The sequence below is a fragment of the Mustelus asterias genome, chromosome 6 (assembly GCF_964213995.1).
Source record: "Mustelus asterias chromosome 6, sMusAst1.hap1.1, whole genome shotgun sequence".
NCBI classification, from domain to species: domain Eukaryota; kingdom Metazoa; phylum Chordata; class Chondrichthyes; order Carcharhiniformes; family Triakidae; genus Mustelus; species Mustelus asterias.
In genome coordinates this window covers 142,697,625-142,722,550 of record NC_135806.1, presented here as the reverse complement: position 1 = coordinate 142,722,550, position 24,926 = coordinate 142,697,625, and the positions used below count along the sequence as shown (strand labels likewise).

General features: G+C 42.5%; 1 protein-coding gene across 8 annotated transcripts in view; it reads left to right on the top strand.

Annotated features, from left to right (window-relative positions):
* LOC144495199 (FYN-binding protein 1-like) overlaps positions 1 to 24,926 on the top strand; it is a 232,892-nt gene that overhangs the window by 32,047 nt on the left and 175,919 nt on the right. For 3 of the 8 annotated variants that reach the window (XM_078215254.1, XM_078215249.1, XM_078215248.1), the window contains exon 2: positions 8,224 to 8,463. The exons of the other annotated variants lie outside the window; for them this stretch is intronic. In XM_078215254.1, the coding sequence (XP_078071380.1) occupies positions 8,392 to 8,463 (72 nt within the window). In that variant the 5' untranslated portion in view covers positions 8,224 to 8,391. The remainder of the gene's footprint in view (positions 1 to 8,223; positions 8,464 to 24,926) is intronic. 8 annotated transcript variants of the gene reach the window in all.

Below are 24,926 nucleotides of genomic sequence, written 5' to 3'. Positions count from 1 at the left end.
GTATCCCTCCATTCCCAGGCTGCTCATGTGACTATCCAGGTAAGTCTTAAACGATGTCAGCATGCCTGCCTCCACCACCCTACTTGGCAGCGCATTCCAGGCCTCCACCACCCTCTGTGTAAAAAAACGTCCCTCTGATATCTGAGTTATACTTCGCCCCTCTCAGCTTGAGCCCGTGACCCCTCGTGATTGTCACCTCCGACCTGGGAAAAAGCTTCCCACTGTTCACCCTATCTATACCCTTCATAATCTGGTACACCTCTATTAGATATCCCCTCATTCTCCGTCTTTCCAGGGAGAACAACCCCAGTTTACCCAATCTCTCCTCATAGCTAAGACCCTCCATACCAGGCAACATCCTGGTAAACCTTCTCTGCATTCTCTCTAACGCCTCCACGTCCTTCTGGTAGTGCGGCGACCAGAACTGGACGCAGTACTCCAAATGTGGCCTAACCAGCGTTCTATACAGCTGCATCATCAGACTCCAGCTTTTATACTCTATACCCCGTCCTATAAAGGCAAGCATACCATATGCCTTCTTCACCACCTTCTCCACCTGTGTTCCCCCTTCAAGGATTTGTGGACTTGCACACCTAGGTCCCTCTGTGTTTCTATACTCCTGATGACTCTGCCATTTATTGTATAACTCCTCCCTACATTATTTCTTCCAAAATGCATCACTTTGCATTTATCCGGATTAAACTCCATCTGCCACCTCTCCGCCCAATTTTCCAGCCTATCTATATCCTGCTGTATTGCCCGACAATGCTCTTCGCTATCTGTATGTCCAGCCATCTTCGTGTCATCCGCAAACTTGCTGATTACACCAGTTACACCTTCTTCCAAATCATTTATATATATCACAAATAGCAGAGGTCCCAGTACAGAGCCCTGCGGAACACCACTGGTCACAGACCTCCAGCCGGAAAAAGACCCTTCGACCACTACCCTCTGTCTCCTATGGCCAAGCCAGTTCTCCACCCATCTAGCCACTTCTCCTTGTATCCCATGAGCCTTAATGTTTCATGTTGTCTTTCGATGTTCTTCCTGCCAAAATGCATCACCTCACATTTCCCTGCATTGAACTTCATCTGCCACCTATCCACCCACTCCATCAATCCTTTTGAAATTCTACACCGTCCTCTCCACAGTTTACAATAGCTCCAAGTTTTGCGTCATCCGCAAACTTTGAAATTGTCCCGTTCACGCCAAGTTCTAGATCACTAATATATATCAGGAAAAGCAAGGGTCCCAATACTGACCCCTGGGGAACACCAATACAAACCTTCCTCCAGCCCGAAAAATATCCACTGGCCGTTACTCTCTGCTTCCTATTATTCGGCCAGTTTTATTCCCACATTGCCACTTTTGTTCAATGAGCTATAACTTTTCTCACAAGTCTGTTTGGCATTGTATCAAATACTTTCTGAAAGTCCATGAACACCACATCAACATTGACCTCATCAACTCTCTCTGTTACCTCTTCAAAAAACTCCAGCAACTTAGTTAAACACAGTTTCCTCTTTAGAAATCCATGCTGGCTCTTCCTAATCAACCCATATTTGACCGTGTGACTAGCAATTTTTTTAAAATCAATTGTGAGACATGAGTGTCGCTGGCTGGGCAGCACTTATTGCCCATCCCTAGGTGCCCTTGAGAAGGTGGTGGTGAGCTGCCTTCTTGAAATGTTGCAGTCCACATCTGTGAGTTCATTCACAATTCTATTTGTATAATTGTTTCTAGAAGCTTCCCACTACTGATGTTAAACTGACTGGTCGGTAATTGCTGGGATTATCCTTACAATCTGTTTTGACCAAGAGCGCAACATTTGCAATTCTCCAGTCCTCTGGCACCTCCCCTGAGTCTAGAGAAGGCTGGAAGATTATGACCAGCGCCCCTGCAATTTCCACTCTCACTTCCTTCAATATCATTCGATGCATCTCATCCGGTCCCAGTACCTTGTAGAACGTAAGAAATGGGAGCAGGAGTAGGCCATTCAGCCCCTCGAATCTGCTCCACCATTCAATACGATCATGGCTGATCACATCTCAGCCTCATCTCCTCCTTCCTGCTGCTCCCTATGACCCCGTTACTAATTAAAAACCTGTCTATCTCCTCCTTAAATCTGTTTAGTGTTCCGGTGTCCACTACAGTCTGGGGTAGAGAATTCCACAGATTCACCACCCTGTGAGTGAAGTAATTCCTCCTCATTTCTGTTTTAAATCTGCCTCCCCTTGGCCTAAAACTATGACCTCTCGTTCTAGAATGTCCAAGAAAGGGAAGACTCCTCTCAACATCTACCCTGTCAATCCCCTTTAGCATCTCAATTAGATGCATAGAACATAGAACAGGACAGCACAGGAACAGGCCCTTTGGCCCACTATATTGTGCTGAACATGACGCCAAATTAAACTAATCCCTTCTGCCTGCCCTTGGTCCATATCCCTCTATTCCTTGCATATTCATGTGCTTATCCTAAAGCCCCTTAAATGGCCCATCGTGTCTGCCTGAAGCACCCCTGGCAGCGCATTCCAGACACCTGCCACTCTCTGTGTAAAAAACTTGCCCCTCACATCTCCTTTGAACTTTCCTCCTCTCACCTTAAGTGCATGCCCCCTAGTATTAGATATTTCAACTCTGGGGAAGATTCTGACTGTCAACCCTATCTATGCCTCTCATAATTTTATAGCCTCCTATCAAGTCTCTCCTCAGCCTCCGACACTGCAGAGAAAATAACCCTAATTTGTCCAGCCTTTCCTTATAGCTCCATAAGACCATAAGAAATAGGAGCAGAATGAGGCCACTCGGTCCATCGAGTCTGCTCCGCCATTCAATCATGGCTGATATTTTTCTCATCCCCATTCTCCTGACATTTCCCCATAACCCCTCATCCCCTTATTAATCAAGAATCTATCTATCTCTGTCTTAAAGACACTCAATGACCTGGCCTCCACAGCCTTCTGCACCAAAGAGTTCCACAGGTTCACCACTCTCCGGCTAAAGAAATTCCTCCTCATCTCTGTTTTAAAGGATCGTCCCTTTCACCTGAGGTTGTGCCCTCTGGTTCTAGTTTTTCCTACTAGTGGAAACATCTCCACGTCCACTCTATCCAGGCCTCGCATTATCCTGTAAGTTTCAATAAGATCCCCCCTCATCCTTCTAAACTCCAACAAGTACAGACCCAGAGTACTCAACCGTTCCTCATACGACAAGCTCTTCATCCCAGAGATCATTCTTGTGAACCTCCTCTGGACCCTTTCCAAGGCCAGCACATCCTTCCTTAGATATGGGGCCCAAAACTGCTCACAATACTCCAAATGGGATCTGACCAGAGCCTTATACAGCCTCAGAAGCACATCCCTGCTCTTGTATTCTAGCCCTCTCGACATGAATTTTAACATTGCATTTGCCTTCCTAACTGCCGACTGAACCAGCACGTTAACCTTAAGAGAATCGTGAACAATGACTCCCAAGTCTCTTTGTGTTTCTGATTTCCTAAGCATTTCCCCATTTAGAAAATAGTCTATGCCTCCATTCCTCCTTCCAAACTGCATAATCTCACACTTTTCCACATTGTATTCCATCTGCCACTTCTTTACCCACTCTCCGAACCTGTCCAAGTCCTTCTGCAGCTCCCCTGCTTCCTCAATACTACCGGTCCCTCTACCTGGATTTGAGGCTCATACTCTCTAATCCAGGCAGCATCCATTCTATGTTCTATATCTTGGTTTCAGATAAAGATCGGCACAACATCGTGGGCCGAAGGGCCTGTTCTGTGCTGTACTGTTCTATGTTCTAAACCTCTTCTGCACCCTGTCCAAAGCCTCCACATCCTTCCTGTAATGTGGCAACCAAAATTGAACACAATACTCTAAGTGCAGCCTAACCCAAAGTTTTATAAAGCTGCAACATGACTCTTGTACTCAATGCCCCAACCAATAAAGGCAAGCATGCCATACGCCTTCTTTACCACCCTATCTACTTGTGTGGACACTTTCAGGGAGCTATGGACTTGAACCCCAAGATCCCTCTGTACATCAGTGCTGTTCAGGGTCCTGCCATTAACTCTATACTTACCCTTAACATTTCATCTCCCAAAGTGCAGCACCTCACACTTGCCCGGATTAAACTCCATCTGCCATTTCTCTGCCCATATCTGCAACTGATCGATATCCCACTGTATCCTTTGACAACCTTCTACACTATCCATAACTTCACCTATCTTTGTGTTATCTGCAAACTTACTAACCCGCCCATCTACGTTTTTATCCAATATTTATATATATTTAGACCATAAGACCATAAGACATAGGAGCGGAAGTAAGGCCATTCGGCCCATCGAGTCCACTCCACCATTCAATCATGGTTGATTTCAACTCCATTTACCCGCTCTCTCCCCATAGCCCTTAATTCCTCGAGAAATCAAGAATTTATCAATTTCTGTCTTGAAGACGCTCAACGTCTCGGCCTCCACAGCCCTCTGTGGCAATGAATTCCACAGACCCACCACTCTCTGGCTGAAGAAATTTCTCCTCATCTCTGTTCTAAAGTGACTCCCTTTTATTCTAAGGCTGTGCCCCCGCGTCCTAGTCTCCCCTGTTAATGGAAACAACTTCCCTACGTCCATCCTATCTAAGCCGTTCATTATCTTGTAAGTTTCTATCAGATCTCCCCTCAACCTCCTAAACTCCAATGAATATAATCCCACGATCCTCAGACGTTCATCGTATGTCAGGCCTACCATTCCTGGGATCATCCGTGTGAATCTCCGCTGGACCCGCTCCAGTGCCAGTATGTCCTTCCTGAGGTGTGGGGCCCAAATTTATATATGTCACAAAGAGTGACATATATAAATGTGGGGCCCATATTTATATATGTCACAAAGAGTTAACATTATTTGCGTCAACTTTCAGTACCGACAGTCTATTCAACACTTCCTCCTTACCAATTTTGAACCCTTCTTGGGACAGTTTCCTTCTCTGTCACAATATCCTGGGTAACATCTACCTCCTTGGTAAAGACAGATGCAGAGTATTGATTTAATATCTCAGCCATGTCCCACCTGAATTTCTTTTTATGTCCCTAAAAGGTCCTATTCCTCCTTTTCCCACCCTTTTGCTATTTATATGTCTATAGAAGACTTTGGGATTCTGCTTTTTGTTTGCTGCCAATATATTTTCATAATTTCTGTCTGCTTCTCTAATGTGTTTTTCACCTCCCCTCTGAACCTTCTGTATTCCCTTTCGTTCTCAACTCTATTTCTACCTGACACATTTTTTCTTCTTTATCTTAATTTCTAGTTCTTTTTCATCCAGGGAACTCTGGATTCATTTGCCTTACATTTCTCTTTTAAGGGAATATACCTTCACTATCTTGACCATTTCTGTTTTGAAGGTAACCCGTTGTCCAGTTTTCCTGCAACTCTAACCAGTTCAGCTCAGTTCTTGCTACACTGAAGTCGACTTTCCCCGTTCATTATTTTACTCTGGACTGTCTATTATCCTTTTCTTTCATCATCCTAAACCTTGCAATACAATGATACAAGGAAAGCTAATAGCATGTTGGCCTTCACAGCAAGAGGATTTGAGTGTAGGAGTAAGGATGTCTTGCTGCAGTTATACAGGGCCTTAGTGAGGCCAACACCTTGAGTATTGTGTGCAGTTTTGGTCTCCTAGTTTGAGGAAGGACATTCTTGCTATTGAGGGAGTCCAGCAAAGGTTCACCAGACTGATTCCTGGAATGACAGAACTGACATATGAAGAGAGACTGGATCACCTGGGCTTGTACTCACTGGAATTTAGAAGAATGAGAGGGGATCTCATAGAAACATATAAAATCCTGATGGGACTGGACAGGCTAGATGTGGGAAGAATGTTCCCGATGTTGGGGAAGTCCAGAACTAGAGGTCACAGTCTAAGAATAAGGAGTAAGCCATTCAGGACTGAGATGAGGAAGAACCTCTTCACTCAGAGTTGTGAACCTGTGGAATTCTCTACCACAGAAAGCTGTTGGGGCCAGTTCATTAGATATGTTCAAGAGGGAGCTGGATGTGGCCATTGTGGCAAAAGGGATCAAGGGGTATGGCGAGAAAGCGGGAGTGGAATACTGAAAGTGCATGATCAACCATGATCACATTGAATGGTGGTGCAAGGCTCGAAGGGCCGAATGGCCTCCTCCTCCACCTATTTTCTACGTTTTTATGATCACTGTTTCCATAATGTTCCCCCACTGACACTTGACCTACTTGTCCCACGTCATTTCCAAGAACTGGGTCCAACAGTCTAATTTTTCTTGTTGGACAGGACACATGCTGCTGTAGAAAATCTCCTGAACACAATCTAGGAAGAAAATATTGTCCAGGTCTAGGTGAAAGTGGAGATGAGTCAGACACTTAAATGGTTCAAAATTAAAAAGGAGATAGGCTGTCTGTGCTGAAAGTTGATAAGGCAACAGGACCAGATGAGATGCACGCAAGGATGCTGAAGAAGTGAGAGTAGGATGACACAGAGATTGCTGGGAACGTAAATTGTCAAGAAGAGGTAGTGGGACTTCAAAGAGATATCGATAGATTGAGTGGGTAAAGGTTTGACAGATGGAGTATAACATGGTTATATGTGAACTTGTTCATTTTGACTGGCAGGATACTATTTAAATGGAGGGAAATTGCAAAACTCAATGGTACAGAGGGACCTGGGTGTCCTGGTACATGAATCACAAAAAGTTAGTATGCAGGTACAACAAGTGTTTAGGAAGGCACAAGGGATGTTGGCATTTATTGCAAGGGGAAAGGAATATAAAAATATGGAAGGTTTACTGTAGCTATACAAGGCCTTGGTGAGACCACATCTGGAATACTGTGTACAATTTTGGTCTCCTTATTTGAAAAAGGATATAATTTTGTTCAAAGCAGTTCAGAGGAGGTTCACTAAATTCATTTCTGGCATGAAGAGTTTATCTTAGAGGAAGGTTGAACAGGTTGGGCCTATACCCATTGGAGTTTAGAAGAATGAGAAGTGATGTTGAAACATGTAAGATCCTGAGGGGTCTTGATGGAGTGAATACGAGGTTCATGACTCCTCTCCTCAGTTGGAGGGAGTCCCACCCTCGAGAGCTGATGGTCAATTTGATTGGCTGGCAGCTCCAGCAGTCTCAGCAGTGCCAGAACTCAATAGTGGGCAATGACAGGACTGCAAGCAGCCTCTTGAGGAAGATAACCTGGATCCCAGACTCAGTGAAATCAGACCTGTTTGCACAGGGAGGCATCTGGCACCCTGTGGGTTTGGGTTTCGGAGGCCAGGGTGTGGGGGAGGCACAAAGGGGGTACAACATTGGGAGTTTCCCCCAGTGCACTCAGGACACCCCAAAGGAGATACCCTACTTCTTTCCTACCTTTTCAACCAAGAAGGAAAAACAGCCTGCCCACTTTCTTCTGCATTCCATGGCCAACCATATTATGGAGGGGGTTGCAGAATTGCACCTTTAATTGCCCCTTAATTGGGCTGTTACAGCTCGCAAAAGGCCTGAGGGTGGCACGACCTACCCACTCAATGCATCATGTGAATCGGGTCGGGGTGGGAATGTGGTAGGTTAGCCACCGTTATATTTTACGTGCGTCACCCCTGCCAAAAACAAGCCCAATGTGGGGCCATAAAATACAGCCCCAGGAGAAGATGTGCCACTGTTGATCATTGTGCAGTGACTCCTTGCTGCTCACTACATCAAGTTCCACCGTAAGCAAGCTTGGGTTACATCCAGAGAAAGTTTGTGTGATTGGTTCCTGCGGGGATTGATCCCCAGCAAATGTTCAAGCTCTCTGGGGAAGTGTGGAGTAAGAAATGTTGAGAGCTTGGCAAGACTTGTTCTGAAGGTTGGACGTTATTTTCAACCTGAGCTGGACTGCACAAAGAGAGATTAGAATAGGAGGAAGCCATTCAGTCCTTCAAAATTGTTCCATCAGTCAATTAGATTGTTGGACTGTAGATTAACCTCATTCAGCCATCTTGTTTCTGTAACTCTTGGTGTCTTTAACCAATGAAAATCCATCAATTTCAGTTTCTAAATCTTCAATGAGCCCCCTGTTTTATAATGCAGCAGTTCCAGATTTCCACCACCTTTAATACATATACGAAGAAGATTTAATTTTTAAGGTTGTGTCTTCATGTTCTGCTCTCCCTTGTCAAGAATAAATAAGTTTTCTCTTCTCTGTCTATGTCTCTGTCCTAGATCTCCTGTAAATAATTCATTTCACACACACTGAAAGGGAAGGGTTTCACAGTCTCGCAACTGGAAGCTGTGATGTGAAGGACTGTCAAAAGACTCACACAGACTGTGGAATTTATTCCAATCCTTCAGCTCATAGCTTGGGTGAGATTGCAAGGCCTGCTCCCCACAATGAGACCCAACTCTGAGCCACGATGCGTCTCTCTGAACAATCCCTCCCAAACCTCCATACTACCATTACAGGTTAGTACTATTTCACAAACCACTTGATTTTCTGTTCCTAAGCTGCTGGACAGGTGGATCTCTCTTTCATTCTCTCAGTCTCCCTACCTCTTTCTTTTTCTTCCTCTATCTGTCTAGATCTATGTGTTTGTCTCTTTGCTACTCTGTCCTGGTCCTTACCTTATGATCCTTACCCCACGGCACGGTGGCACAGTGATTAGCACTGCTGCCTCACAGTGCCAGGGACCCGGGTTCAATCCTTGATTTGGGTCACTGTCTGTGCGGAGTTTGCACATTCTCCCTGTGTCTGCGTGGGTTTCCTCCGGGTGCTCCGCTTTTCTCCCACAGTCCAAAGATGTGCAGGTTAGGTCGATTGGCCATGTTAAATTGTCCCTTAGTGTCAGGGGGGCTAGCTAGGGTACATGCATGGGGTTATGGGGAGAGGGCCTGGGTGGGATTGTGGTTGGTGCAGGCTCGATGGGCCAAATGGCCTCCTGCACTGCAGATTCTATGATTCTCTGATCTCTCTTTGCCAGTTTCCATCTCTCTGTTGGTCTCTCTCTCTCACTCTGTCTCTGTCTGCCATTTTCTCAATCTCTCTTTCTCTTGTTTTGCTCTATTTGGCTCTGTATGTCTCTCTACTCTCTCTCAATCTCTTCTGTGTTTTTGCCAATAGCCATCTCTCTATTTCTCACTCTGTCTCTCTATCACTCTCTTCCAATCTGTCTCTCTCTCTCTGTCTTTTTTGCACTATTTTTCTCTGCCACTGTCAATCCTTGTCTCTCCATTTCTCTCTCTCTCTGTCAGTCTCTCTCGCTTTATCTGACTCTTTCTGTCCCTTGGTTTATCGCTCTGTCACTATCTGTCCAGAATTTTATACTGCCCTACCCCCTCAGGGGTCGGAGGCTGGCAATGGCAGGTGAGCATAAAGTTGCATGGACAGAATTCCCTCTGGGTTCTGGCCTGACTGATCTTGTGGGGATTTTTTGCTCGGACAGGCAGAGCTTCAGACTGGAAGCCCACCCTTGCACCAATTAAGGCCATTCATTTTTTTAATTCATTCATGGAAAGCGGGTGTCACTGGCTAGGCCAGCATTCATTGCCCATCCCTAATTGCCCTTGAGAAGGTGGTGGTGAGCTGCCTTCTTGAACCGCTGCAGTCCACATAGGATAGTTACACCCACAGCTCTGTGAGGGAGGGAGTTCTAGGATTTTGACCCAGTGACCGTGAAGAAATAGCAATATATTTCCAGGTCAGGATGGTGAGCAGCATGAAGGGAACTTCCGGCTCGTGATGTTCCGTGTTTGCTGTCCTAGTCCTCCTAGATGGTGGTGGTTGTGGGTTTGGAAGGTGCTACCTAAGGAGCCTTGGTGACTCCTTGCAGTGCATCTTGTAGGCGGCACACATGGCTATATTATACAGAATAACAGCCCTTGTGTAAATTATAGAAAATAGCAGTCCCTGTGTATATTGTAGAGCATAACAGGCCCTATGTATATTATAGAGAATAACAGCCCCGTGTATATTATAGGAAACAGCAGCCCCTGTGTATATTATAGGGTAAGAAGTCTCACAACACCAGGTTAAAGTCCAACAGGTTTATTTGGTAGCAAACTGCTCCTTCGTCAGATGGAGTGGATATCTGTTCTCCTACAGTGCAAACAGACAAAATCAAGTTGCAGAATACTGATTAGAATGCGAATCCTACAGCCAGCCAGGTCTTAAAGGTACAGACAATGTGGGTGGAGGGAACATTAAACACAGGTTAAAGAAATGTGTATTGTCTCCAGACAGAACAGCTAGTGAGATTCTACAAGCCCAGGAGGCAAGCTGTGGGGGTTACTGATAATGTGACATAAATCCAACATCCCGGTTTAGGCCGTCCTCATGTGTGCGGAACTTGGCTATCAGTTTCTGCTCAGCGACTCTGCGCTGTCGTGTGTCATGAAGGCCGCCTTGGAGAACACTTACCTGAAGATCAGAGGCTGAATGCCCGTGACTGCTGAAGTGCTCCCCCACAGGAAGAGAACAGTCTTGCCTGGAGATTGTCGAGCGGTGTTCATTCATCCGTTGTCGTAGTGTCTGCATGGTTTCCCCAATGTACCATGCCTCGGGACATCCTTTCCTGCAACGTATCAGGTAGACAATGTTGGCCGAGTTGCAAGAGTAGGTACCGTGTACCTGGTAGATGGTGTTCTCACGTGAGGTGATGGCATCCGTGTCGATGATCCGGCACGTCTTGCAGAGGTTGCTGTGGCAGGGTTGTGTGGTGTCGTGGTCACTGTTCTCCTGAAGGCTGGGTAGTTTGCTGCGGACAATGGTCTGTTTGAGGTTGTGCGGTTGTTTGAAGGCAAGAAGTGGGGGTGTGGGAATGGCCTTGGCGAGATGTTCGTCTTCATCAATGACATGTTGAAGGCTCCGGAGGAGATGCCGTAGCTTCTCCGCTCCGGGGAAGTACTGGACGACAAAGGGTACTCTGTCCACCGTGTCCCGTGTTTGTCTTCTGAGGAGGTCGGTGCGGTTTTTCGCTGTGGCGCGTCGGAACTGTTGATCAACGAGTCGAGCGTCATATCCTGTTCTTATGAGGGCATCTTTCAACGTCTGGAGGTGTCTGTTGCGATCCTCCTCATCTGTGCAGATCCTGTGTATTCGGAGGGCTTGTCCGTAGGGGATGGCTTCTTTAACGTGTTTAGGGTGGAAGCTGGAGAAGTGGAGCATCATGAGGTTATCCATGGGCTTGCGGTGCAGTGAGGTGCTGAGGTGACCGTCCTTAATGGAGATGCGTGTGTCCAAGAATGCAATCGATTCTGGAGAGTAGTCCATGGTGAGTCTGATGGTGGGATGGAACTTGTTGATATCATCATATAGTTGTTTCAGTGATTGCTCACCATGACTCCAAAGGAAGAAAATATCATCGATGTATCTAGTGTATAGCATCGGTTGAAGGTCCAGTGCGGTGAAGAAGTCTTGTTCGAACCTGTGCATGAAGATGTTGGCATATTGAGGTGCGAGGTTGGTCCCCATGGCTGTTCCGTGTGTCTGGATGAAGAACTGGTTGTTGAAGGTGAAGACATTGTGGTTCAGGATGAAGCGGATGAGTTGTAAAATTGCATCTGGAAACTGGCAGTTGACGGCATTGAGTACTGAGGCCGTTGCAGCAATGCCATCATCGTGGGGGATGCTGGTGTAGAGTGCCGAGACATCCATTGTGACGAGGAGTGCTCCTGGTTCAACTGCTCCATGTGTGCTGAGTTTCTGTAGGAAGTCTGTAGTGTCGCGACAAAAGCTGGGGGTTCTTTGTACAATGGGTTTCAAGATGCCCTCGACATAGCCGGAGAGGTTCTCGCACAGGGTTCCATTGCCTGAAACGATGGGACGGCCGGGTGTGTTTGCCTTGTGTATCTTTGGGAGGCAGTAGAGATCTCCAACGCGTGGAGTACGTGGGATGAGAGCACGGAGGGTGTTTTGAAGGTCCAGATCAAAGGTTTTGATCAGAGTGTTGAGTTGACGGGTGTGTTCTTTGGTCGGATCTGCGGGTAACTGTCTAGTGTTCCTCGTTGTTCAGTTGTCAGTACACTTCCTTGCAGTAATCCGTTCTGTTCAGTATGACGATGCCCCTCCTTTGTCTCCTGGTTTGATGACAATGTTGCGGTTGGTCTTGAGAGCGTGGATGGCGTTGCGTTGTGCTTGGGTGATGTTCGGGGCTGTCTTGTGAGTGCGGCTGATGAATTTGGTGTTGACGTACCTCCTGATGGCTTGGGCATACATGTCAAGTCGAGGGCAGCGGCCTTCCGGAGGAGTCCAATTCGACTCTTTCCTCTTCGGTTGCACTGCGGATCTCTCTGTCGGTTGTTCCGGTTCATTGGCTGTCTCATTGTGTTCACTGTTGGCCTCTTGGGGTTTGTGGAAGAACTCCCGCAGCCTCATATTTATATTATACAGAACAGCAGTCCCTGTGTATATTATAGAGAATAGCAGCCCCTGTGTATATTATAGAGAATAGCAGCCCCTGTGTATATTATAGAGAATAGCAGCCCCTGTGTATATTATAGAGAATAGCAGCCCCTGTGTATATTATAGAGAATAGCAGCCCCTATGTATATTATAGAGAAAAGCAGCCCCTGTGTATATTATGGAGAATAGCAGCCCCTGTGTATATTATACAGAATAGCAGCCCCTGTGTATATTATAGAGAATAGCAGTCCCTGTGTATATTATAGAGAATAGCAGCGCTTGTGTATACTATAGGAAAATGTAGCCCCTGTGTATATTATAGAGAATGATATGGAGATGCCGACGTTGGACTGGGGTAAACACGGTAAGAAGTTTAACAACACCAGGTTAAAGTCCAACAGGTTTATTTGGTAGCAAAAGCCACAAGCTTTCGGAGCCTTAAGCCCCTTCTTCAGGTGAGTGGGAATTCTGTTCACAAACAGAGCATATAAAGACACAGACTCAATTTACAGAATAATGGTTGGAATGATATGTGTGGATTACAGATAGTATGACATGTCACTCTATCTGTAATCCCCACAGCTTGCCTGGACCGGCAGAGTTTTACTGGCTGTCCTGTCTGGAGACAATACACATCTCTTTAACCTGTCTCAATGCTCTCTCCACTCACGTTGTTTGTATCTTAAAGACTTGATTAGCTGTAAGTATTTGCACTCCAACCATTATTCTGTAAATTGAGTTTGTGTCTTTATATGCCCTGTTTCTGAATAGAATTCCCACTCACCTGAAGCAGGGGCTTAAAGCTCCGAAAGCTTGTGTGGCTTTTGCTACCAAATAAACCTGTTGGACTTTAACCTGGTGTTATTAAACTTCTTACTGTATTATAGAGAATAGCAGCCCATGTATATATTATAGAGAATTGTTGTTCCTTGTGTAAATTATAGAGAATAGCAGCCCCGGTGTATCTTATAGAGAATAGCAGCCCCTGTGTATATTATAGAGAATAGCAACCCCTGTGTATATTACAGAGAATAGCAGCCCCTGTGTATATTATAGAGAATAGCAGCCCCTGTGTATATTACAGAGAATAGCAGCCCCTGTGTATATTATAGAGAATAGCAGCCCCTGTGTATATTATAGAGAATAGCAGCCCTTGTGTATATTATAGAGAATAGCAGCGCTTGTGTATACTATAGGAAAATGTAGCCCCTGTGTATATTATACAGAATAGCAGCCCCTGTGTATATTATAGAGAATAGCAGCCCCTGTGTATATTACAGAGAATAGCAGCCCCTGTGTATATTATAGAGAATAGCAGCCCCTGTGTATATTATAGAGAATAGCAGCCCTTGTGTATATTATAGAGAATAGCAGCGCTTGTGTATACTATAGGAAAATGTAGCCCCTGTGTATATTATACAGAATAGCAGCCCCTGTGTATATTATACAGAATAGCAGCCCCTGTGTATATTATAGAGACTAGCAGCCCCTGTGAATATTATACAGAATAGCAGCCCCTGTGTATATTATACAGAATAGCAGCCCCTGTGTATATTATAGAGAATAGCAGCCCCTGTGTATATTATACAGAATAGCAGCCCCTGTGTATATTATAGAGACTAGCAGCCCCTGTGTATATTATAGAGAATTGCAGCTCCTGTGTATATTATAGAGAATAGCAGCCTCTGTGTATATTATAGAGAATAGCAGCCCTTGTGTATATTATAGAGAATAGCAGCCCCTGTGTATATTATAGAGAATAGCAACCCCTGTGTATATTATAGAGAATAGCAGCCCCTGTGTATATTATAGGGAACAGCAGTCCCTGTGTATCTTATAGAGAATAGCAGCCCCTGTGTATATTATTGAGAATTGCAACCCCTGTGTATATTATAGGGAACAGCAGTCCCTGTGTATCTTATAGAGAATAGCAGTCCCTGTGTATATTATAGAGAATAGCAGCCCCGTGTGTGTATTATAGAGAATAGCAGCCTCTGTGTATATTATAGAGACTAGCAGCCCCTGTGTATATTATAGAGAATTGCAGCTCCTGTGTATATTATAGAGAATAGCAGCCCCGTGTGTATATTATAGAGAATAGCAGCCTCTGTGTATATTATAGAGAATAGCAGCCCCTGTGTATATTATAGAGAATAGCAGCCTCTGTGTATATTATAGAGAATAGCAGCCCCTGTGTATATTATAGAGAATAGCAGTCCCTGTGTATATTACAGAGAATAGCAGCCTCTGTGTATATTATAGAGAATAGCAGCCCTTGTGTATATTATAGAGAATAGCAGCCTCTGTGTATATTATAGAGAATAGCAGCCTCTGTGTATATTATAGAGAATAGCAGCCCCTGTGTATATTATAGAGAATTGTTGCTCCTTGTGTAAATTATAGAGAATAGCAGCCCCGTGTGTATATTATAGAGAATAGCAGCCTCTGTGTATATTATAGAGAATAGCAGCCCCTGTGTATATTATAGAGAATAGCAGCCTCTGTGTATATTATAGACAATAGCAGTCCCTGTGTATATTACAGAGAATAGCAGCCTCTGTGTATATTATAGAGAATAGCAGCCCTTGTGTATATTATAGAGAATAGCAGCCTCTGTGTATATTATAGAGAATAGCAGCCTCTGTGTATATTATAGAGAATAGCAGCCCCTGTGTATATTATAGAGAATTGTTGCTCCTTGTGTAAATTATAGAGAATAGCAGCCCCTGTGTATATTATAGAGAATAGCAGCCTCTGTGTATATTATAGAGAATAGCAGCCCCCTGTGTATATTATAGAGAATAGCAGCCTCTGTGTATATTATAGAGAATAGCAGCCCTTGTGTATATTATAGAGAATAGCAGTCCCTGTGTATATTATAGAGAATAGCAGCCCTTGTGTATATTATAGAGAATAGCAGTCCCTGTGTATCTTATAGAGAATAGCAGCCTCTGTGTATATTATAGAGAATAGCAGCCCTTGTGTATATTATAGAGAATAGCAGTCCCTGTGTATCTTATAGAGAATAGCAGTCCCTGTGTATATTATAGAGAATAGCAGCCCCTGTGTATATTATAGAGAGTAGCAGCCCCTGTGTATATTATAGAAAATAGCAGTCCCTGTGTATATGATGGAGAATAGCAGCCCCTGTGTGTACTATAGAGAATAACAGTCCCTGTGTATCTTATAGAGAATAGCAGCCCCTGTGTATATTATAGAGAATAGCAGCCCCTGTCTATATTATAGAGAATAGCAGCTCCTGTATATATTATAGAGAATAGCAGCTTCTGTGTATATTATGGAGAATAGCAGCCCCTGTGTATATTGTGGAAAATAGCAGCCGCTGTGTATATTATAGAAAATAGCAGCTTCTGTGTATATTATGGAGAATAGCAGCCCCTGTGTATATTGTGGAAAATAGCAGCCGCTGTGTATATTATAGAAAATAGCAGCCCCTGTTTATATTATAGAGAATAGCAACCCCTGTGGATATTACAGAGAATAGCAGCCCCTGTGTATATTATAGAGAATAGCAGCCCTTGTGTATATTATAGAGAATAGCAGCGCTTGTGTATACTATAGGAAAATGTAGCCCCTGTGTATATTATACAGAATAGCAGCCCCTGTGTATATTATAGAGACTAGCAGCCCCTGTGTATATTATACAGAATAGCAGCCCCTGTGTATATTATACAGAATAGCAGCCCCTGTGTATATTATAGAGACTAGCAGCCCCTGTGTATATTATACAGAATAGCAGCCCCTGTGCATATTATACAGAATAGCAGCCCCTGTGTATATTATACAGAATAGCAGCCCCTGTGTATATTATAGAGAATAGCAGCCCTTGTGTATATTATAGAGAATAGCAGCGCTTGTGTATACTATAGGAAAATGTAGCCCCTGTGTATATTATACAGAATAGCAGCCCCTGTGTATATTATAGAGACTAGCAGCCCCTGTGTATATTATACAGAATAGCAGCCCCTGTGTATATTATACAGAATAGCAGCCCCTGTGTATATTATAGAGAATAGCAGCCCCTGTGTATATTATACAGAATAGCAGCCCCTGTGTATATTATGGAGAATAGCAGCCCCTGTGTATATTATAGAGAATAGCAGCCCCTGTGTATATTATAGAGACTAGCAGCCCCTGTGTATATTATAGAGAATTGCAGCTCCTGTGTATATTATAGAGAATAGCAGCCCCTGTGTATATTATAGAGAATAGCAACCCCTGTGTATATTATAGAGAATAGCAGCCCCTGTGTATATTTTAGGGAACAGCAGTCCCTGTGTATCTTATAGAGAATAGCAGCCCCTGTGTATATTATAGAGAATAGCAACCCCTGTGTATATTATAGGGAACAGCAGTCCCTGTGTATCTTATAGAGAATAGCAGTCCCTGTGTATATTATAGAGAATAGCAGCCCCGTGTGTATATTATAGAGAATAGCAGCCTCTGTGTATATTATAGAAAATAGCAGTCCCTGTGTATATTATAGAGAATAGCAGCCCCGTGTGTGTATTATAGAGAATAGCAGCCTCTGTGTATATTATAGAGACTAGCAGCCCCTGTGTATATTATAGAGAATTGCAGCTCCTGTGTATATTATAGAGAATAGCAGCCCCGTGTGTATATTATAGAGAATAGCAGCCTCTGTGTATATTATAGAGAATAGCAGCCCCTGTGTATATTATAGAGAATAGCAGCCTCTGTGTATATTATAGAGAATAGCAGCCCCTGTGTATATTATAGAGAATTGCAGCTCCTGTGTATATTATAGAGAATAGCAGCCCCGTGTGTGTATTATAGAGAATAGCAGCCTCTGTGTATATTATAGAGAATAGCAGCCCCTGTGTATATTATAGAGAATAGCAGCCTCTGTGTATATTATAGAGAATAGCAGCCCCTGTGTATATTATAGAGAATAGCAGTCCCTGTGTATATTATAGAGAATAGCAGCCTCTGTGTATATTATAGAGAATAGCAGCCCTTGTGTATATTATAGAGAATAGCAGCCTCTGTGTATATTATAGAGAATAGCAGCCCCTGTGTATATTATAGAGAATTGTTGCTCCTTGTGTAAATTATAGAGAATAGCAGCCCCTGTGTATATTATAGAGAATTGTTGCTCCTTGTGTAAATTATAGAGAATAGCAGCCGCTGTGTATATTATAGAGAATAGCAGCCCCTGTGTATATTATAGAGAGTAGCAGCCCCTGTGTATATTATAGAGAATAGCAGCCCCTGTGTATATTATAGAGAGTAGCAGCCCCTGTGTATATTATAGAGAATAGCAGCCCCTGTGTATATTATAGAGAATAGCAGCCCCTGTGTATATTATAGAGAATAGCAGCCCCTGTGTATATTATAGAGAATAGCAGCCCCTGTGTATATTATAGAGAATAGCAGCCCCTGTGTATATTATAGAGAATAGCAGCCTCTGTGTATATTATAGAGAGTAGCAGCCCCTGTGTATATTATAGAGAATAGCAGCCCCTGTGTATATTATAGAGAATAGCAGCCCCTGTGTATATTATAGAGAATAGCAGCTTCTGTGTATATTATGGAGAATAGCAGCCCCTGTGTATATTGTGGAAAATAGCAGCCGCTGTGTATATTATAGAAAATAGCAGCTTCTGTGTATATTATGGAGAATAGCAGCCCCTGTGTATATTGTGGAAAATAGCAGCCGCTGTGTATATTATAGAAAATAGCAGCCCCTGTGTATATTATAGAGAATAGCAGCCCCTGTTTATATTATAGAGAATAGCAACCCCTGTGTATATTACAGAGAATAGCAGCCCCTGTGTATATTATAGAGAATAGCAGCCCTTGTGTATATTATAGAGAATAGCAGCGCTTGTGTATACTATAGGAAAATGTAGCCCCTGTGTATATTATACAGAATAGCAGCCCCTGTGTATATTATAGAGACTAGCAGCCCCTGTGTATATTATACAGAATAGCAGCCCCTGTGTATATTATACAGAATAGCAGCCCCTGTGTATATTATAGACTAGCAGCCCCTGTGTATATTATACAGAATAGCAGCCCCTGTGTATATTATACAGAATAGCAGCCCCTGTGTATATTATACAGAATAGCAGCCCCTGTGTATATTATAGAGAATAGCAGCCCTTGTGTATATTATAGAGAATAGCAGCGCTTGTGTATACTATAGGAAAATGTAGCCCCTGTGTATATTATACAGAATAGCAGCCCCTGTGTATATTATAGAGACTAGCAGCCCCTGTGTATATTATACAGAATAGCAGCCCCTGTGTATATTATACAGAATAGCAGCCCCTGTGTATATTATAGAGAATAGCAGCCCCTGTGTATATTATAGAGAATAGCAGCCCCTGTGTATATTATAGAGAATTGTTGCTCCTTGTGTAAATTATAGAGAATAGCAGCCCCTGTGTATATTATAGAGAATTGTTGCTCCTTGTGTAAATTATAGAGAATAGCAGCCGCTGTGTATATTATAGAGAATAGCAGCCCCTGTGTATATTATAGACAGTAGCAGCCCCTGTGTATATTATAGAGAATAGCAGCCCCTGTGTATATTATAGAGAGTAGCAGCCCCTGTGTATATTATAGAGAATAGCAGCCCCTGTGTATATTATAGAGAATAGCAGCCCCTGTGTATATTATAGAGAATAGCAGCCGCTGTGTATATTATAGAGAATAGCAGCCCCTGTGTATATTATAGAGAATAGCAGCCCCTGTGTATATTATAGAGAATAGCAGCCTCTGTGTATATTATAGAGAGTAGCAGCCCCTGTGTATATTATAGAGAATAGCAGCCCCTGTGTATATTATAGAGAATAGCAGCCCCTGTGTATATTATAGAGAATAGCAGCTTCTGTGTATATTATGGAGAATAGCAGCCCCTGTGTATATTGTGGAAAATAGCAGCCGCTGTGTATATTATAGAAAATAGCAGCTTCTGTGTATATTATGGAGAATAGCAGCCCCTGTGTATATTGTGGAAAATAGCAGCCGCTGTGTATATTATAGAAAATAGCAGCCCCTGTGTATATTATAGAGAATAGCAGCCCCTGTTTATATTATAGAGAATAGCAACCCCTGTGTATATTACAGAGAATAGCAGCCCCTGTGTATATTATAGAGAATAGCAGCCCTTGTGTATATTATAGAGAATAGCAGCGCTTGTGTATACTATAGGAAAATGTAGCCCCTGTGTATATTATACAGAATAGCAGCCCCTGTGTATATTATAGAGACTAGCAGCCCCTGTGTATATTATACAGAATAGCAGCCCCTGTGTATATTATACAGAATAGCAGCCCCTGTGTATATTATAGACTAGCAGCCCCTGTGTATATTATACAGAATAGCAGCCCCTGTGTATATTATACAGAATAGCAGCCCCTGTGTATATTATACAGAATAGCAGCCCCTGTGTATATTATAGAGAATAGCAGCCCTTGTGTATATTATAGAGAATAGCAGCGCTTGTGTATACTATAGGAAAATGTAGCCCCTGTGTATATTATACAGAATAGCAGCCCCTGTGTATATTATAGAGACTAGCAGCCCCTGTGTATATTATACAGAATAGCAGCCCCTGTGTATATTATACAGAATAGCAGCCCCTGTGTATATTATAGAGAATAGCAGCCCCTGTGTATATTATACAGAATAGCAGCCCCTGTGTATATTATGGAGAATAGCAGCCCCTGTGTATATTATAGAGAATAGCAGCCCCTGTGTATATTATAGAGACTAGCAGCCCCTGTGTATATTATAGAGAATTGCAGCTCCTGTGTATATTATAGAGAATAGCAGCCTCTGTGTATATTATAGAGAATGGCAGCCCTTGTGTATATTATAGAGAATAGCAGCCCCTGTGTATATTATAGAGAATAGCAACCCCTGTGTATATTATAGAGAATAGCTGCCCCTGTGTATATTATAGGGAACAGCAGTCCCTGTGTATCTTATAGAGAATAGCAGCCCCTGTGTATATTATAGAGAATAGCAACCCCTGTGTATATTATAGGGAACAGCAGTCCCTGTGTATCTTATAGAGAATAGCAGTCCCTGTGTATATTATAGAGAATAGCAGCCCCGTGTGTATATTATAGAGAATAGCAGCCTCTGTGTATATTATAGAAAATAGCAGTCCCTGTGTATATTATAGAGAATAGCAGCCCCGTGTGTGTATTATAGAGAATAGCAGCCTCTGTGTATATTATAGAGACTAGCAGCCCCTGTGTATATTATAGAGAATTGCACCTCCTGTGTATATTATAGAGAATAGCAGCCTCTGTGTATATTATAGAGAATAGCAGCCTCTGTGTATATTATAGAGAATAGCAGCCCCTGTGTATATTATAGAGAATAGCAGCCTCTGTGTATATTATAGAGAATAGCAGCCCCTGTGTATATTATAGAGAATTGCAGCCCCTGTGTATATTATAGAGAATTGCAGCTCCTGTGTATATTATAGAGAATAGCAGCCCCGTGTGTATATTATAGAGAATAGCAGCCTCCGTGTATATTATAGAGAATAGCAGCCCCTGTGTATATTATAGAGAATAGCAGCCTCTGTGTATATTATAGAGAATAGCAGCCCCTGTGTATATTATAGGGAACAGCAGTCCCTGTGTATCTTATAGAGAATAGCAGCCCCTGTGTATATTATTGAGAATAGCAACCCCTGTGTATATTATAGGGAACAGCAGTCCCTGTGTATCTTATAGAGAATAGCAGTCCCTGTGTATATTATAGAGAATAGCAGCCCCGTGTGTGTATTATAGAGAATAGCAGCCTCTGTGTATATTATAGAGACTAGCAGCCCCTGTGTATATTATAGAGAATAGCAGCCCCTTGTGTATATTATATAGAATAGCAGCCTCTGTGTATATTATAGAGAATAGCAGCCCCTGTGTATATTATAGAGAATAGCAGCCTCTGTGTATATTATAGAGAATAGCAGTCCCTGTGTATATTATAGAGAATAGCAGTCCCTGTGTATATTATAGAGAATAGCAGCCTCTGTGTATATTATAGAGAATAGCAGCCCTTGTGTATATTATAGAGAATAGCAGCCTCTGTGTATATTATAGAGAATAGCAGCCTCTGTGTATATTATAGAGAATAGCAGCCCCTGTGTATATTATAGAGAATTGTTGCTCCTTGTGTAAATTATAGAGAATAGCAGCCCCTGTGTATATTATAGAGAATAGCAGCCTCTGTGTATATTATAGAGAATAGCAGCCCCCTGTGTATATTATAGAGAATAGCAGCCTCTGTGTATATTATAGAGAATAGCAGCCCTTGTGTATATTATAGAGAATAGCAGTCCCTGTGTATATTATAGAGAATAGCAGCCCTTGTGTATATTATAGAGAATAGCAGTCCCTGTGGATATTATAGAGAATAGCAGCCCCTGTGTATATTATAGAGAGTAGCAGCCCCTGTGTGTACTATAGAGAATAACAGTCCCTGTGTATCTTATAGAGAATAGCAGCCCCTGTGTATATTATAGAGAATAGCAGCCCCTGTGTATATTATGGAGAATAGCAGTCCCTGTGTATATTGTGGAAAATAGCAGCCGCTGTGTATATTATAGAAAATAGCAGCTTCTGTGTATATTATGGAGAATAGCAGCCCCTGTGTATATTGTGGAAAATAGCAGCCGCTGTGTATATTATAGAAAATAGCAGCCCCTGTGTATATTATAGAGAATAGCAACCCCTGTGTATATTACAGAGAATAGCAGCCCCTGTGTATATTATAGAGAATAGCAGCCCTTGTGTATATTATAGAGAATAGCAGCGCTTGTGTATACTATAGGAAAATGTAGCCCCTGTGTATATTATACAGAATAGCAGCCCCTGTGTATATTATAGAGACTAGCAGCCCCTGTGTATATTATACAGAATAGCAGCCCCTGTGTATATTATACAGAATAGCAGCCCCTGTGTATATTATAGAGACTAGCAGCCCCTGTGTATATTATACAGAATAGCAGCCCCTGTGTATATTATACAGAATAGCAGCCCCTGTGTATATTATACAGAATAGCAGCCCCTGTGTATATTATAGAGAATAGCAGCCCTTGTGTATATTATAGAGAATAGCAGCGCTTGTGTATACTATAGGAAAATGTAGCCCCTGTGTATATTATACAGAATAGCAGCCCCTGTGTATATTATAGAGACTAGCAGCCCCTGTGTATATTATACAGAATAGCAGCCCCTGTGTATATTATACAGAATAGCAGCCCCTGTGTATATTATAGAGAATAGCAGCCCCTGTGTATATTATACAGAATAGCAGCCCCTGTGTATATTATGGAGAATAGCAGCCCCTGTGTATATTATAGAGAATAGCAGCTCCTGTGTATATTATAGAGAATAGCAGCCTCTGTGTATATTATAGAGAATGGCAGCCCTTGTGTATATTATAGAGAATAGCAGCCCCTGTGTATATTATAGAGAATAGCAACCCCTGTGTATATTATAGAGAATAGCAGCCCCTGTGTATATTATAGGGAACAGCAGTCCCTGTGTATCTTATAGAGAATAGCAGCCCCTGTGTATATTATAGAGAATAGCAACCGCTGTGTATATTATAGGGAACAGCAGTCCCTGTGTATCTTATAGAGAATAGCAGCCCCTGTGTATATTATAGAGAATAGCAGCCCCGTGTGTATATTATAGAGAATAGCAGCCTCTGTGTATATTATAGAAAATAGCAGTCCCTGTGTATATTATAGAGAATAGCAGCCCCGTGTGTGTATTATAGAGAATAGCAGCCTCTGTGTATATTATAGAGACTAGCAGCCCCTGTGTATATTATAGAGAATTGCAGCTCCTGTGTATATTATAGAGAATAGCAGCCCCGTGTGTATATTATAGAGAATAGCAGCCTCTGTGTATATTATAGAGAATAGCAGCCCCTGTGTATATTATAGAGAATTGCAGCCTCTGTGTATATTATAGAGAATAGCAGCCCCTGTGTATATTATAGAGAATTGCAGCTCCTGTGTATATTATAGGGAATAGCAGCCCCGTGTGTATATTATAGAGAATTGCAGCTCCTGTGTATATTATAGAGAATAGCAGCCTCTGTGTATATTATAGAGAATAGCAGCCCCTGTGTATATTATAGAGAATAGCAGCCTCTGTGTATATTATAGAGAATAGCAGCCCCTGTGTATATTATAGAGAATAGCAGTCCCTGTGTATATTATAGAGAATAGCAGCCTCTGTGTATATTATAGAGAATAGCAGCCCTTGTGTATATTATAGAGAATAGCAGCCTCTGTGTATATTATAGAGAATAGCAGCCCCTGTGTATATTATAGAGAATTGTTGCTCCTTGTGTAAATTATAGAGAATAGCAGCCCCTGTGTATATTATAGAGAATAGCAGCCTCTGTGTATATTATAGAGAATAGCAGCCCTTGTGTATATTATAGAGAATAGCAGTCCCTGTGTATATTATAGAGAATAGCAGTCCCTGTGTATCTTATAGAGAATAGCAGTCCCTGTGTATCTTATAGAGAATAGCAGTCCCTGTGTATATTATAGAGAATAGCAGCCCCTGTGTATATTATAGAGAATTGTTGCTCCTTGTGTAAGTTATAGAGAATAGCAGCCGCTGTGTATATTATAGAGAATAGCAGCCCCTGTGTATATTATAGAGAGTAGCAGCCCCTGTGTATATTATAGAGAATAGCAGCCCCTGTGTATACTATAGAGAATAGCAGTCCCTGTGTATCTTATAGAGAATAGCAGCCCCTGTGTATATTATAGAGAATAGCAGCCCCTGTGTATATTATAGAGAATAGCAGTCCCTGTGTATATTATAGAGAATAGCAGCCCCTGTGTATATTATAGAGAATAGCAGCCCCTGTGTATACTATAGAGAATAACAGTCCCTGTGTATCTTATAGAGAATAGCAGCCCCTGTGTATATTATAGAGAATAGCAGCCCCTGTCTATATTATAGAGAATTGCAGCTTCTGTGTATATTATGGAGAATAGCAGCCCCTGTGTATATTATAGAGAATATCAGCCGCTGTGTATATTATAGAAAATAGCAGCTTCTGTGTATGTTATGGAGAATAGCAGCCCCTGTGTATATTGTGGAAAATAGCAGCCGCTGTGTATATTATAGAAAATAGCAGCCCCTGTGTATATTATAGAGAATAGCAGCCCCTGTGTATATTATAGAGAATAGCAGCCGCTGTGTATATTATAGAGAATAGCAGCCGCTGTGTATATTATAGAAAATAGCAGCTTCTGTGTATATTATGGAGAATAGCAGCCCCTGTGTATATTGTGGAAAATAGCAGCCCCTGTGTATATTATAGAGAATAGCAGCCCCTGTGTATGTTATAGAAATAGCAGCACCTGTGTATATTATAGAGAGTAGCAGCTCCTGTGTATATTATAGAGAATAGCAGCCCCTGTGTATATTATAGAGAATAGCAGCACCTGTGTATATTATAGAGAATAGCAGCCCCTGTGTATGTTATA